This window comes from Cannabis sativa, chromosome X, assembly GCF_029168945.1.
Source record: "Cannabis sativa cultivar Pink pepper isolate KNU-18-1 chromosome X, ASM2916894v1, whole genome shotgun sequence".
Lineage (NCBI taxonomy): Eukaryota > Viridiplantae > Streptophyta > Magnoliopsida > Rosales > Cannabaceae > Cannabis > Cannabis sativa.
The window spans coordinates 22221293-22236527 of record NC_083610.1 but is presented as its reverse complement, the minus strand read 5'-3'; the positions used below and the strand labels follow the sequence as shown (position 1 = coordinate 22236527).

The following is a 15235-nucleotide window of genomic DNA, read 5'->3' as shown; positions in this document are numbered from 1 at the left end:
TCCTATTTGTACTATTTTAAAAAATACAGGATCCATTTTGTCATTTAACAAAACACAGGGTCTAATTAGTAACTTTTGTAAAACAGAGGGTCCAAAATGGTATTTACCCTTTTATTAATTATTTTAAGTTATAATAATTATGTGTGTATGTGGATATCATATGTATATATATTAATATTATACATTTGAATTAAATAAAATATATATAAAAAAAACTTCTATTTTAGTGATATTTTAAAAAATTAGTGTACGATATAATATAAAATTGTGTTCTAAATAAGAAAAAAATATAATTTTAGTGATGTATTTTAATGAATAGAGTAAAAAAATTATTAAGAATGCTTTCAAACACTAAGTTAACGTTTAGTTGAGAAAAATGAAAACATAAAAATAAGAATGTAAATAAGAATGAAATAAAATAAAATTTATAATACATAAAAAAAAGTTTGGGAGAAATTTTTAACAACTAAAAAAATTCAGGAGCACGATTTAGTACATGTCAAAAATCGGAGAGAAAAATTATTAATTAACCCAAAAAAAATTAATAAAATCTATTAAATTATCTCTCATATTACATTGAAATGTTATTTTTTTCTATTTTAAAATAAAATAGTCATTCTAACAATTATTTCATTAGAATGATATTCTAATACTTTAAAAATATAACTAAATAAAAAAATAAAATAAAAATTATTTCATTCAACCAAACATATTCATTAAACTAAAATATTTGAAACTGGAAATTTATTTGATCTAATTAATAGTATAGTAGTATGACACTTCATTTATCACATATAACCCAATAGTAGTGCGAAACTTCTTGAATCGTAGCCCACCAAACATTACCACATTGTCACATCTTAAACCTTTTCCATCATAAATGACACAAAATTATAACACTCCCTACCAACCAAACCAATCCAAATTCCAAATTACATACAAAACTAAATAATAATAATAATATTGCTTGTGTTAATAGAATGAAATCAACCTCTCCCACAAAAAAAAAAAAAAAGAACTCCTAAGGTTTTGCTTGGCCATAAACAAGTTGTTCAAACTTAGCCAATAAAAACTTTTCTTTCTTTGCTTTTTCACACCTACCCTGATATACAATTAAAACCACCTTTTTCATGATAATTATAATAATAAGAATGTTCTTAATTTAGAATCCAAACCAGTATTGAAATGATTATTATGAATATCCAGCATAAGCATTTTGATCAGTCATACTCATAACACTGTCTTTAATCTCTTGTATCATCTTCAAAACTTGCCACATTGCTGGTCTCTGTTCCGGAGATGTCAAACTACAAATACAAGCAACTTCAGTCAGCATTCCCAGCTGACCATCTTCCCCGACATCGTCGTCTCTCATGGCTCTCACCCAATCCTGCACGTCCGTAGGCAACAGGAATGGATGCTGCGACGGGTGCTTACCCGTTAACAGCTCCAACAACAGTATCCCAAATGCATACACGTCTGATTTGGCCGTGGCTCGCCTGCTTGATTTCCTTGTTTCGGGTGCCCTGTAGCCTGCTGAATCAGGATCGTCGTTAGCTGATGAATCTGCCAAGATGGCAAGGCTGTAATCTGTTAAACAAGCCTCGAAATCGGGTCCTAGAAGGACATTGGAGGATTTCAAGTTGCCATGGATTAATCTAGACACTTGGTGAATGTAAGCAAGGCCTTGTGCTACATCTTCTGCTATCTTCAAGCATGATGTCCAATGAAGTGGCTTTGCTCTTGTTGATCTTGAACCTAAATATTCATACCAAAATTCACACAAATTACTAAGGGGCATGTTTGGAAGTAAAGTCACTATGTAATTACTAGGGTAGTTAGTAATTACACTAATACTAAACTCAATTATCATAAAGCAATAAAATTGGAGAGTGAATGTTTTTTTTTTGAAAGAACTTTGGAGAGTGTAACTGAACCAATCAATTATCTTCCATTACAAACATGTTAATATATGCAATTAATAACAATTTCAATCAATTTGATAACTTTATTAACAAGTTATTATTGACTTACCATGAATTAGATTGAAGAGACTTCCATTAGGATGGTAATCAAAGATGATGAGTCTTTCTCCTTTAGCCTGAAAAAAAGCCCTAACGGGAACCAAATTAGGATGACGGAGTCCACCTACGCCATCCATATGCCTTTCAAAGGCTTCACCGCTAATAACGGCCGTTTTAACGGCGTCAAGACGCTTAACAGTGACAATAAGCTGATTATCAAGTACGGCTTTGTAAGTAGTTCCAATCGTACCCCTACCCAGTAGCTCAGCCGAAGCTCTCATCAATTGTTCCAAGCTATAGAGCTGAGCTTCCCCAGCACTAAAGACCAAATTGCCACTCTTGTGAACTCTCTGTAACTCTTCTACTGCCTTTGTTTTCGAGGGCAATTCCGTAATTTCACGAGTGGTTTCAACATGTGATGAAGGTCCTTGTTCAGGTGAAGGAGAAAAAGAAGAAGTAGCCATTGTTGATTTATGGGCCCTGGCGAATGAGAATAGGCCCAATAGAATCACCATTACAAAGGCCGACCCAATCGAAAGCCCAAGAATAAGGCCCGTTTTCTTGTGATTCACCGGAGAAGAAGGAGACAAAACAACGCCGTTACCTGACGACGACTCAGCGCTCTGAACCAGCGGTTGCTGAGCCGCCGCCGACGACGGAGACGGCGAATCGAAGAAAGGAGCGCGTGAGTTACACACCTTGTTGATAATCTCTCCACAAAGACCGACATCGTTCCACAAAAAAGACGAAGCTCTGAACCGCGAAAGCGCCGGAGTTAACGGAATCGGTCCGGTGAGGTTATTCCCGGAGACGTTAAAGACGAGAAGCATAGACTGATTTAACGGCGGTAAAGTTCCGTTAAACCGATTCAACTCGAGTCTAAGCGAATTAAGTCTATCAAGCTTAACAATCTCAACAGGAATGGGACCAGTGAAGTTGTTACTCGACAGATCAAGAGTGAGAAGACGATGCAAAGTGAGAATCGAAGGCGGAAAGGAGCCGGAGAAGGAGTTTCGATCAAGGAAAAGCGATTTGAGATTAGTGAGAGCGGAGAGATCAGGTAATGGACCGGAAAGGGAGTTGTTGTTCAAGCTGAGAACGCGAAGCTGGTCGAGTCGACTCAGTGAGTCAGGAGGGAAATTACCTCGGAGACCGAAGCTTTGGAGGACTAAACGGACGACTCGGCCTTGAGCGCATTTGACACCTTGCCATTGACAGTAGTCGAATCGTTCGTTGAGAAGGTAGAGGAGTTTGTGGTCGAGGTCGGCTTTGGATTTGAATGTTATGAGTGAAACGGCGTCGGTTGGTTGGAAGAGTGTGGTTTGGAATGGGAGGTTAGGATCAACGTCGTCGGAGAAGGAGGCGGCGGCGGCAGAGGAGGAGAAAGAAAGTAAGAAGAAGAAGAAGAAGAAGAAGAAGAAGAAGAAGAAGAAGGAGGGGAGAAGCGCGTGGGGCGCGTGGGTTAATATGGGCATGGTAACATTATTCTCTTTTTTGTTTTGAACTTTGAGTGTTTGTATGTAATAGTAGTGGAAGTGTTTAAGAGTGAGGGTTGTTGCGAAGCAGCTGTTTTTTATTTATTTATTTATTTTAATAATAATTAATAATATAAAAATTAGAATAGGATAATTAATATTTTTGCACTGAATACTATATTTTTGAACTTTTTTGATTAAAAATGGGAATTTTACTTAAATTATTGAAATTATTTATTTTAAGAATTTTTGATAATTTCATACAATTTTACTTTTAGTGATTGTTTATATACAAATTATGTTCTTCAAACTTTAGTACCTTTCAAATTATGTCTTTCAAACTTTGACATTTCCAAATCATATTTCTTAAACTTTTATTCAACAATCTCAAAAGTTTAGAAGAGATTTTTAATAACTTTCAAGAACATAATTTGGTACATGTCAAAATTTGGGAGTAAAAATACTAATTAACCTATAAAAAAAATATAATTTTTGTCTTGAACTATAACTCTTGTAGAGTTTTGTCCCTGGATATTTTTTTGTTGTAAATATTTTTCGCTAACTATGCAAATTATTGTAAATATTTCAACAATTTATTTATGCAACTATGAATTACAAGTATAATTATAGTCTATGCATTAAAATTTAATTTATGATATTAAACATATAAATAATAGTTTTAAGAACACATATATACTCTTATAGTTTATTATTAAAATGTTATTTATATTTATTTTTTGTTTAAACTTTTAAATTGAATTAAATTAGTGCTGTATAAATAAATTGTTTAAAGAATTGAGAAATGTAACATATACAAAAATTAAAAGGCGAACTTCTTCGATAAACATAATTTAAGAGATAATAATAATAAGGTTTTTAAGGGAATTATCTCATATACTTTTTTTTTTTTCAAATTTATGATTTGGGTTTCTAAGGTAGTTTCTATGTGGGTTGTTATACGATTTTTTTTATTGCGAATTAAATTGCAGAGCTAGTTGCACTATAAATTTTTATATAGAATTCCATAAAAATATAAATAATAAAAAAAAAAAACTATTTTGATTTTTAAAAATGAAATTTTTTTTAATAATAATTAATTTATATATATAATAGAAAAAATATTTTTTATTATTATTATTTTATTTATTTGAGGTGGTTCTCACGTGAATGGGAAGTGGGGATAATGGGATTATATGAAACAATTGAGAACTACTTTTACTAACCCCATACCTTTCCCTTTTCGCGCGTGGGTTTTAAAATTATTTCCATTTTAAGTTTTATTTTTTAAATAATTCAAATTTATTGTTCAAAAATTGTATAATTTATTATGTCCCAAAAAAAATTTAGAATAGTATAATTTATTAATAACTCAACACTAATAGTATTTAGGTTAATTAGCAATTTTTACATTTCAATTTTGACATGTACTAAATTATGTCCTTTGAACTTCTTTGGCCGTTAAAAATTCTCCTGAACTATTAAGATTGTTAGATTTAAAGACTTTTATCTAATTTTAGTAAAAAAAATTCTAACACGATAAAAGTTCAGGGGACATGATTTAATACATATCAAAGTTTGAGGGACATGATTTGTTAGATATAGGGAGCATGATTTAGTACATAAACAATCACTGAAACAGTAGAATTGAATGAAATTAGAGAAAACTCCTCAAATATAACAATCTCAATAATTTAGGAGGAATTTTTAACGGCTAAAAAAATTCCAGGAACATGATTTGGTATGTGTCAAAGTTCGGAGAAAAAATTGCTAATTAATCTAGTATTTAATATGATCTTGAGGTAATGCCTTATAAATATGATTGTTGATATTTTATAATAGCTATTAAATTAAATTATTAAGGGGTTACTTACATAAGGTCTTGTGGGGAAAAGCATTGTAAGCCTTTGTGGGAAAAGCAACAGTAGCATGGAAAAAAGCTGAGCTGAGTGTTTGGTAAATTATAATTTTTAAAGTGCTGTGAGTTGTTAAGATTCTATTACAATAATGATAATATTTTAATCTAGTTCATTATAATTACAAATATATATAAAAAATATGTTATATAAATTTTTTATTTTTTATATATTTTTAATTATTTTTTTCTATAGTATAAATTTATATGCATTTGATAAAAATAATTTTTAATATTTTTAAATTATATTTTTATCACTTGCAAAAGATAAAATTATAGTTTATAAGAAACATAAATTGATATTATTTGTTAATAATAAAAATATAAATATAAAATATTTTTTAAAATAAAATAAAAAATTAGAAATTTAAATATTATTTATTTTTAAATATTTTTTCATTTAAAAAATATTTTTATTTTTTATAATATATAATAAATAATTAAATAAATTTTTAGTAAAAATAATTTATTATAAAGTCTTTTAATCAAAACAGCTTTTTCTAAAAGTTGGGTATCAAATTTTAAATTTTTAAATTGTAGCTTTTCCATAATTTCTTCAATAAGCTGTTTTTTAACTGCTTACCAAACACCTTTTTGTCACAGTTTTTTTGAAAAGCAGCTTTTAGCTTTTCCAAAAGCTGTGCCAAACGGGCCCTAAGAATCTAATACTTAATTGTATTAATAATAATATAATATTATAAATAATGTTAAACACCATTTATATATTTTAACATTTCTTACCGTAAAAAGAATGGAGAGAACGACATAGCTCTAGCCGAGAACATAAAATAAGTTTCAAGTACTTTTATGCTATATTTTAGTAAGTTTGTGCATTTTTCTCCAAACTACAAATTTAGAAATTCTTTTCAAAACAGAAAAAAAAAAGAAGGTAATTTAATACTACATTTTAATAATGTTTGAGAATTTCTCTCAACTAAAAAGTTAGGAATTTTTTTGTGTAATGTTATGGTCATAAACATAGTTTAATGCATGATTTTATATATATATATATATTTTTTTTTTACAAAAAGGAAGTTTCAAGTTTGAATTTTCCTCTTCAAAATTTTTTAAAAAAAAGTTAATTAAATTATGTAAATATTCAATATTTTTTTTGAATACTTCATTCACTAATACAAATTAATGTTCAATGATTAAAAACAAAACTACAACAAATATTATATGCCACAAAAATTATCAATTTATTTTTTGTTGGAAAAATGATATATGAGGATAAGTTATGTGATAATATGTTAAAAAAAATGATCAACTTGTTCTCCAACAATGAGAATGGTCTAACTGGCAACACAATTATTATTATTATCATTATTATTTTCATGAAAAAACAAAAACTAAAAACCAAAAAAAAGATATTAATGCAAATAAAACATAAATCATTTGTGGCTTGGTAGATAGGGCTTTGTTAGGAAACCACAAATTATGGGATCAATCGAACCCTCCAAAATTCATAATTGTAAACAATTGTAATTTTTGTAGAACTATTCTTTTATCTTTGAATGGAAATTTTACATTATCATTCACAAATTATGGGATCAATTGAACCCTCCAAAATTTATTTTTTGCCCCCTAATTAAAATAATTGTTTTGCACTTCAGCTTCCTTACAAATATTTTCTACATCCATCCCTAACCCATCCTAACAAGAATTTCTCTCCCCGATAGAGAATAAACGAGGATGGGGTGAGGACAGATATTAAAATAGTTAATGAGGACGGATATGAGAGGAACACTATTTGTCTATTGCCCATCATTAGCATAGGATCGATTCTAAGAATATATGGGCCTAAGGCCATTTAAATTTGAAGAAATTATATCACCCACTTTATTTTATATGTTTTAATTTTTACCTTCAAATTTATATTTTTTAAAATATACACACTTTTATAGATGATGTCCTCATTATACCCTTAGATTAGTACAAATTATGTGTTAGACTTAAGTAGAGGGTGAGGGTGTATTGGGCAACCCACTCATAAAAGTGGGTATATTTTAAAAAATATAATTTGAAAGTATTTTCGATTAATGGATACAAAAAATAGGTATTTCTCAACTTATCTCTTTAGGGCCCTCATTTTGAGAAATATATCAAAAAAAAGAATTGAAAAAGAGTGTTGTAGGACTTGAACTTATACTATTGTGTAATGTGTTATACACTACAACCAACTAAGCTGTCAATATTTGTTGTTTACAATGTACTTAATTTTATTTAAATAAAAGTCTAATGAGACTTTTAATTTTTTTATTTTGGTCATTTGAAAAATGTGGACCCTAGGCACTAGCCTAACCTGCCTTTAGGGCCGACCCGCACTACTGCTACTTAATAACAATATTCAAGTATATTATAAGGAGAAAAATAATTTACCATAATTAAGTTTTTTTTTTCAATCAAAATGAAGATAATTAAATATTGGGTCCTTCTATAATGCATACCCTTAAAATGGTGTATTGATGCATTTATTATCTGTTTCGTTATTTAAAAGAATTTTTTAGTTTAATTTTTTTTTATAGTTGTATACTTTGTAATTATTTGAGATATATAAAATTTTAAAAAATTCAGAATAATTTACAATATAAAAAATAATATTTAAATTATTTATTTCTCACGTGTATAAAATAAAAAAGTCATGTGTACAATTAATTGTTTGAACCATATTTTCAGCTTTTTAAATTTTTTTGAATGTATTAAAATTTTATAAAATATCTTAAATAATTATAATGTATATGAGTGTAAAAAAATTAAACTAAAAAATTATCTGGAATATAAAATAAATAAGAGTGTATTGATAAATCTATTTTAAGAAAATATATTGTAGAATTTTACTAATTATGACTATGAGATATGATTTAAGGTAGAGATTAGAACACACGCGATGAAAATGTGCGTACCTAATACTAATAACAACAAAATATATTTAATTTTACATAAATAGTTTTGACTTTTGTGCTCTAAAGTTCTAAACTGGTCAAACCACTGTCTTCATAACAGAAGAATCATTCTGTATCAATCCTCGTGCCTACTCTACCCAAAAATAAACATATTATTATCATTTAATTTTAAATTTAATGACAATTTATTATTTTATATTCTAAAAATGTAAATTTAAACAAAAATTCAAATTCAAATCTTTGTTACTTTACTTTTATTTTTCAGTCTATCACTATGACCCTCCGTCATTGATTTTTTTTTTTTTTGATAAGTGATTCTTTTTTTGGTGTAATAAAAGAAAAAAAAAAAGTTTAACTTAATTATAAATTTATTTTTTTTAAATCATATTATTACAGTCTGTATAATTATGAGCAATGCTAAATAAAATAATACCAAATATAGAAAATAAACTATTTAAAAGTATAAATATTTATATATGTAAAACCATTATACTAGATTTAAAATTATTTTTACTTCCCCTGAATTAGTTATTTAATTCAGAGGGCTTTAGTTATTTAATTTAGAGGTGTGCATAAATAATTATTAAATATTGGATGTTCAATTATAATGAGATTAAATTGAAAATAATTTTTGAATATTTAATTAGATTGAATTAGATATTGGATGTAGTGTCTAAAAATCTAATATTTCTAATATCTAATCGAACTAAATAATATTCTCATTTAATTTAATTAAATAATTTGATTTTATGTTCTTATACATAAAAAAAATATATGTATATATAAAAATTAACATTAAAATTTTACATTTTTTTTTAATTAAATGGATCTAATCCAATCTAATAAATGTTAGATATAAAATATTAGATGACTAAAATAAATTAAATCGAATTACATAACAAAATTTAATATTTAATATATAATTGAATCATAAGCATAAAACTATTAAATATAATCCAATAAATATTTTATTTTAATCTCAATAATAATAATTACTAATAGATCTTAGCATAGATATATATATAATTTGTCATTATTCGATTTGATACTTTTCCTTCCTTTTTTTAAAAAAAAAAAATAAATTTATTCCTCTTTCTAGTGTTTATTTCATGTAAAAAGATAATCATCATTTCATCATATTCAAATATACAATAAACTATCTCACATGTGATGCTATAATGAATACATTAATCCCTACTTTGAAACTTTAACAATACTCATTGACACAAGTAATAAGAATTTGAAGATATGTTATCATTGGAACAATAAAATATATTTGTTTTATACAAAAATGAAATAAATAGTGGGATAATAGATATAGATTAATGATGAGACCACCTTGGGCTTGGAGTACCTTTATGATATCATTTGGTAGTGTAGTAGTATTTGGTGTGAACTTCAAGTATAAGTCAAGTTCACTCAAATCTAAATTATTAATAATTTATGTAACATTTTAAAGCATCTTCTAAATGTGTCAAATTAAAATATAGAATGTACATTAAGCAAACTAACAAATTGTATTAGTTTTCATTATGTCACATTTTGTCTTTTTAGTCATTGAGAAGAAGGGGTAAACAAAGCACAATAATTTTGATGATGGTGGTGTCCCCAAAAGATTGTGTATTCATATATATTTCCAATGAACATTATTACATGTCAAATTAATTATACATATGTTAAATAAATTTAATTATACATTTTGGAAAATTCTATAGGTGTTATTTTACAATATATATATTTTTGATTATTTTGACAAAATTACACATAACTATTCATAATATTATGTGTGTGCAATTTTAATCATTTTAAATTCTATTTTAATATGGTAAATTAATGAGATTTTTTTTTTTTTTTTAAAAAAATACTAGTAAAAATATATACTATAACCTTATATAATGTATATCATTATATATATATATTTTTAATTTGTATGTGTCATCCTTACGCAGGGGTCATGTTAATTTTCTTTTTATTGTATTAATTTTAACAGATATTCTGAAAAAACATATCATTGCATATATATAATTAAATCATAATTCATTGTATTAAAAATTTATTTCAAACATCTTATTTCACTTGTTATTATATTTAAATCAACCAAAACATCTAATTTTGTAAATCAAATTTGAAAAAAAAAAACAAATATTTTTATAGCATGTGTGCTTTTCTTTATTTTTTCTTCCTTAAATATATGGGGAGAATTCAAGGAATGGGATGATATATTTGTTGACCCAAATGTCACGTCATCAATGATAAGGTCAATGGGCCATGAGGAATATTTAAATGGGCCAAAAGACTTTAAAGGCCATACAACAAAGGAAGTCTCTTTTGTCTTGTGTTTGTTTAATTTTGAAATGTGTCACTTTTAGCATAAAAGTTAAAGAAAGCTTGACCCTTTTTATTATATAATGCATAAAACTATGGTAAAAATAAATTAAAAATCTTTCACTTTTTTCTTCTTAATGCATGGCTTGGCATGTGGGATAATTGTTATTGGTTTATAATATCATAGCCTTGGTAATAAGTCTACTATGGCCGAAAGAGCATTATTGACATAAGAAAAATGAGAAAGATACTTCTAAAAAGTGGACAACAATGTATTTATATTAATATCCTTAAAACATTCACTCATTCTAATTCTAGTTCTTTATTCCAATTTTGGATGAGTTAAAAACTTAAAAACTTGAAAACAAAATTAGTGTGAAATTTTGTAATTGTGAGCATCCACACACATTAGCTAAAGCTAAAATTTTGAAGCTTTAGGTTAAAAATATCAGACATAATTTTAAATATTTGTTTAACAAAGTTATGCCCTTTACTATTTATTCATTCATAAAAAGCTTCTTCCAACATTATGTTTTGATACCTTGTTCCTTGATAGCAATAGTTAACATTTTCATTTTTTTTTATAAAAGGAGAGGAATTCTTATTAAATGAAACATCATTACAAACAAAGTTACTACAAGCTCAAAGCATTACTAACTTAGCAATATGAACACCCAAGTTTATTCTTAGATGATATTTTCCTTCTAAGTCTAATTTTTATGTTCTCTTTAATCATATCACTAACATGCTTAATAATGAACGAACTATGCTCAAAATAATAAAGATTTTGTTAACCTAAATGAAATAACACTTGATATTGTAAATCAAACCTCAGATGCCCAATAGCATGTATCATGAACTCAGAAATGTCAATTAAAACTTGAGGAGTTTCTTCTAATACCAATTATGATCTCATGGTTACCATTTCAAGTAGATACTTTAGTTTATTGATAATATTAATAATAAGTGATGCACTCTTCATTATTTGGTTTTAAGGTGGTAAATGATCATAGAAGACTTAAAAAACTATATTGATAATTAAACTACGATTCAATATCACATAATATAACATATAATTAATTGTGTAATTTAATGTTAGATACCATATATTTAATTTTAAAATAAAATAAAATAGGTGAAATGCATGTTAGACTGTATAGTGACCCACAACAATAGTCATGATTTGTAAGGTTGATAAATAATTATTTCAATGAAGGGCTCATAACTCATCTCCTTCTCAACCCAATTTAAAATGGGCCAGAGAAATTTTTGGCCCATTATTAAATCCTTGTGTCAATTGTGGGCTGCAACTCTTCCAAGAAAATGGGCTTCAAATGTTCCAAGTAAAGCCCAACTGAAATTGATTGATAGTTTCTTTCATCACATAATATATTCAAAATTGAAAATTAACTAAGTGACAAATTAATAAAAGAGATTCTAGTATTGGGTGTACATGTAGATAACAAAAACAAAAAAAAAAAAAAAAAAAAAAACTATGGTGTAAGGTATAAGACATGCTTCACATAATAAAAACAATTGATGAAGTAGTTAGAAACATAACATATACCTTCAAAATAAAAACCGGTATACCAACAAAACAAAGATTTATTTTTATTCAAATATAATCATTTCAACATCGAAATTAATAAACACATTCAATAATTAATCATATGTACCTTATTTTAACATATATATTCATTTTCACTCTTTCATATTATGTACTTCATTTTTGTCCATTAGCTAGCTACATTAATCTTCATCCTCATTATATAATTACACTTTCTTTTTTTATATATATACTTGAGACAAAAGAGCCATTTTTGTTGAGATGTCAAGCTAAGCTTTCGTATGAACTAAAACTCATCTCACTATATATATATATTATATAATTGTATATATCATATTCATTATGAGTATTATATACATCTATATAGATATAGACCCATTTCAGGTAAATAGTCACCTTCAAAGAAGACTAATGTTAATATATATTATGTATGAATGTATGTATTTATTTATTTACATTATTATTATTATATATAATAAAAAGGTTACTTGAAAAGTGAAGCTAAGGAAAAGCGACTTGGGGCTTGTAATTAGTTATTGAGTCGCTACATCTATTTTCTTCACCTTCTCCCTCTCTTCTTTCCACCACCTCCAAAATCCAACAACTCTTTATTATTATTATTATTATTATTATTATTCATTCAATTTTTATTTAAAAATAAATAAGTGTGTTTGTTGCAATTCTCACCTATTTATATGATTAATTCCTTAATTAATAACATTTTAGTGTTATTTTATTAATTAAATATTAGTGAGTTAGTAGAGCTAGTATCATTTTAGTTTAGATTTTTAAAAGTTGGTATTTTCTAGAGACCAAAAAATAAAAAATAAAATAAAAAAAACTCATAGTAGTGTATATACTATAGGAGTAACTCAACAATATGAAAAAAATTTAGTCTATTTTTATTATGTAAGTTATAGTTAGTTTTACTTGTAAAATTTTAAAAAATTTATAGTAATTTATAACACTAAAAATAAAATTTATATATTTTATTATACGTTCTACTATTTTTTTTTATAATTTTATTATAGAAGAGTGATTTGCAATATAAATATTTAAATTTAATTTTTAATTACTGATAATAATATTTAAATTATATTTTCGAAAAGTATTAAGTTTTAAATATTATAAGTATTAAGTATTAATAATTCTTAATTAATCTAAATCATTAAAAATATTTACGTCACAAATTATTAGGTAAATAATTAAATTAATATAGTAGTTGTGTGGAAGAATTATATTTAATTTTAGTATAGTTTAAGTAATTAATTATTATTATTATTATTATTATATTAAATTGGTTTTCTAGAAATGAAGAAACAAATGGTATATTGCGTAAGATGAAAACTCTCACGTTTTAATTGGTCTTTCTCTTTCACTCTCAACAAAACACCCCATTTCTTCTTCTTCTCTCAATCTTTATAACTCAAATCATCAAATTCATTTCTCACCACAACCAAAACAGAAAAACCCTAACCCTAACTTCTTCTTCTTCTTCAAAATCCAACAAAAATGAAGAACAATAACAACAGTAGCAACACAAAGCTCATTCTCCTCCACCCTTACATTCTCAAACAAGGGAACTCAAACCGTCTATGGCTTCTCGCAATCGTATCATTCTTCACAGTAGCATTTCTCCTCACCTTAATCTACACCAGAGACTCCACAACAACAACCGCCGCCACCGCCGCTGCAACCGCTGCCATGACAACAGCTGGTTTCTCTTCAAATTCACCTTCTTCTTCTTCTTCGTTACCGACGAACGTAGTCAACACACTCTTACACTACGCTTCAAGATCAAACGACACTTTCAAGATGTCGTTTGCCGAACTCAAACCGATCGCCGATGTTATCAGAAAATGTTCTTCTTCTTCTTCTCCTTGTAATCTTCTGGTTTTCGGTCTCACACACGAAACTCTTCTCTGGAAAGCCTTAAATCACAACGGCCGTACAGTCTTCATCGATGAAAATCGTTACTACGCCGCTTACTACGAACAACTCCATCCCGAAATCGACGCTTACGATGTTCAATACACTACGAAAACGAGCGAAATCAAGGATCTGATTTCCACGGCGAGAGATCAGATCAAGAACGAGTGCCGTCCGGTTCAGAATCTTCTCTTCTCCGATTGTAAATTAGGGCTAAACGATTTGCCTAACCACGTGTACGAAATCGATTGGGATGTTATCATCGTTGATGGGCCTAGAGGTGATTGGGCCGACGCACCGGGCCGGATCCAGCCCATTTTCACTGCCGGGGTTTTGGCACGTAGTAAAAAAGGCGGGAACGCTAAAACACACGTGTTCGTTCACGATTTCAGAAAAGGTTTGGAGAGAGTTTGTGGTGATGAGTTTTTGTGTAGAGAAAATCTTGTTGAGTCTTCGGATTTGCTTGGTCATTACGTGGTTGAGAAAATGGAAGAAACTAGTTACCAATTCTGTCGCAACAACGACAATAATCACACTGTCGTTTCGAATAATACGTCGTCGTTTTCGTAGTTGTTTGCCGAATTCGGTGTCGTTTTTTGTTTTTTTTTTTTACATATACGTACAAAATAATAATAGTGATGATGTTATATAAAATACTCTTTTGGGGTGGGAAAAGAGAAGAGGTGAAGATAATGGTGGCTATTTATGATCAATTTGGTCACATCCTTTTTAGATTTTTTTTTTCGTTTGGGAATGTAAAAAATAATTCTTTTTTTTTTGGTAAAAAAAAATTGTAATCTTTACGAAATGAAATATCCAAGTTTTCATTATATTTTTACATTTAGTGTCGTTTTATACATTTCATGTCGTTTTGTAACATCTACCATTTTCTTTTTGAGAGAATATAGCTATTGAAAATTAATGAATGAGTTCATTTTACAACAATAACACGTATAGGAAAATCAGCACTCTGAATATAATCAGTATCCACCTGAAAAGAAAATCTAGCAATGTAGCACGCCAAGAAATATGACTTAGAGATGCACCAAAGAAGAAAGACATCTGATAAATAATATTCCGAATCAGATCATTGAGAAAGT

At 27.6% G+C, this 15235-nt stretch overlaps 2 protein-coding genes and 1 non-coding gene across 3 annotated transcripts; 1 reads left to right on the top strand and 2 right to left on the bottom strand.

Moving 5' to 3' along the window:
- Positions 1-693: 693 nt before the first annotated feature.
- On the bottom strand, positions 694-3596 carry LOC115702706 (probable inactive receptor kinase At5g67200). The gene is made up of 2 exons (XM_030630130.2): positions 2035-3596; positions 694-1758 (listed from the first exon to the last, which is right to left on the bottom strand). The coding sequence occupies exons 1-2, from the start codon at positions 3497-3499 to the stop codon at positions 1193-1195; spliced, it is 2031 nt and encodes a 676-aa protein (XP_030485990.2). The 5' UTR covers positions 3500-3596; the 3' UTR covers positions 694-1192.
- A 6622-nt stretch (positions 3597-10218) lies between these two features.
- On the bottom strand, positions 10219-10319 carry LOC115703396 (U6 spliceosomal RNA). The gene has a single exon (XR_004009162.1). It is a non-coding gene; the product is annotated as a U6 spliceosomal RNA (small nuclear RNA).
- A 3209-nt stretch (positions 10320-13528) lies between these two features.
- Positions 13529-14973, top strand: LOC115702712 (protein IRX15-LIKE). The gene has a single exon (XM_030630136.2). The coding sequence runs from the start codon at positions 13719-13721 to the stop codon at positions 14703-14705; it is 987 nt and encodes a 328-aa protein (XP_030485996.2). The 5' UTR covers positions 13529-13718; the 3' UTR covers positions 14706-14973.
- Positions 14974-15235: the final 262 nt, after the last annotated feature.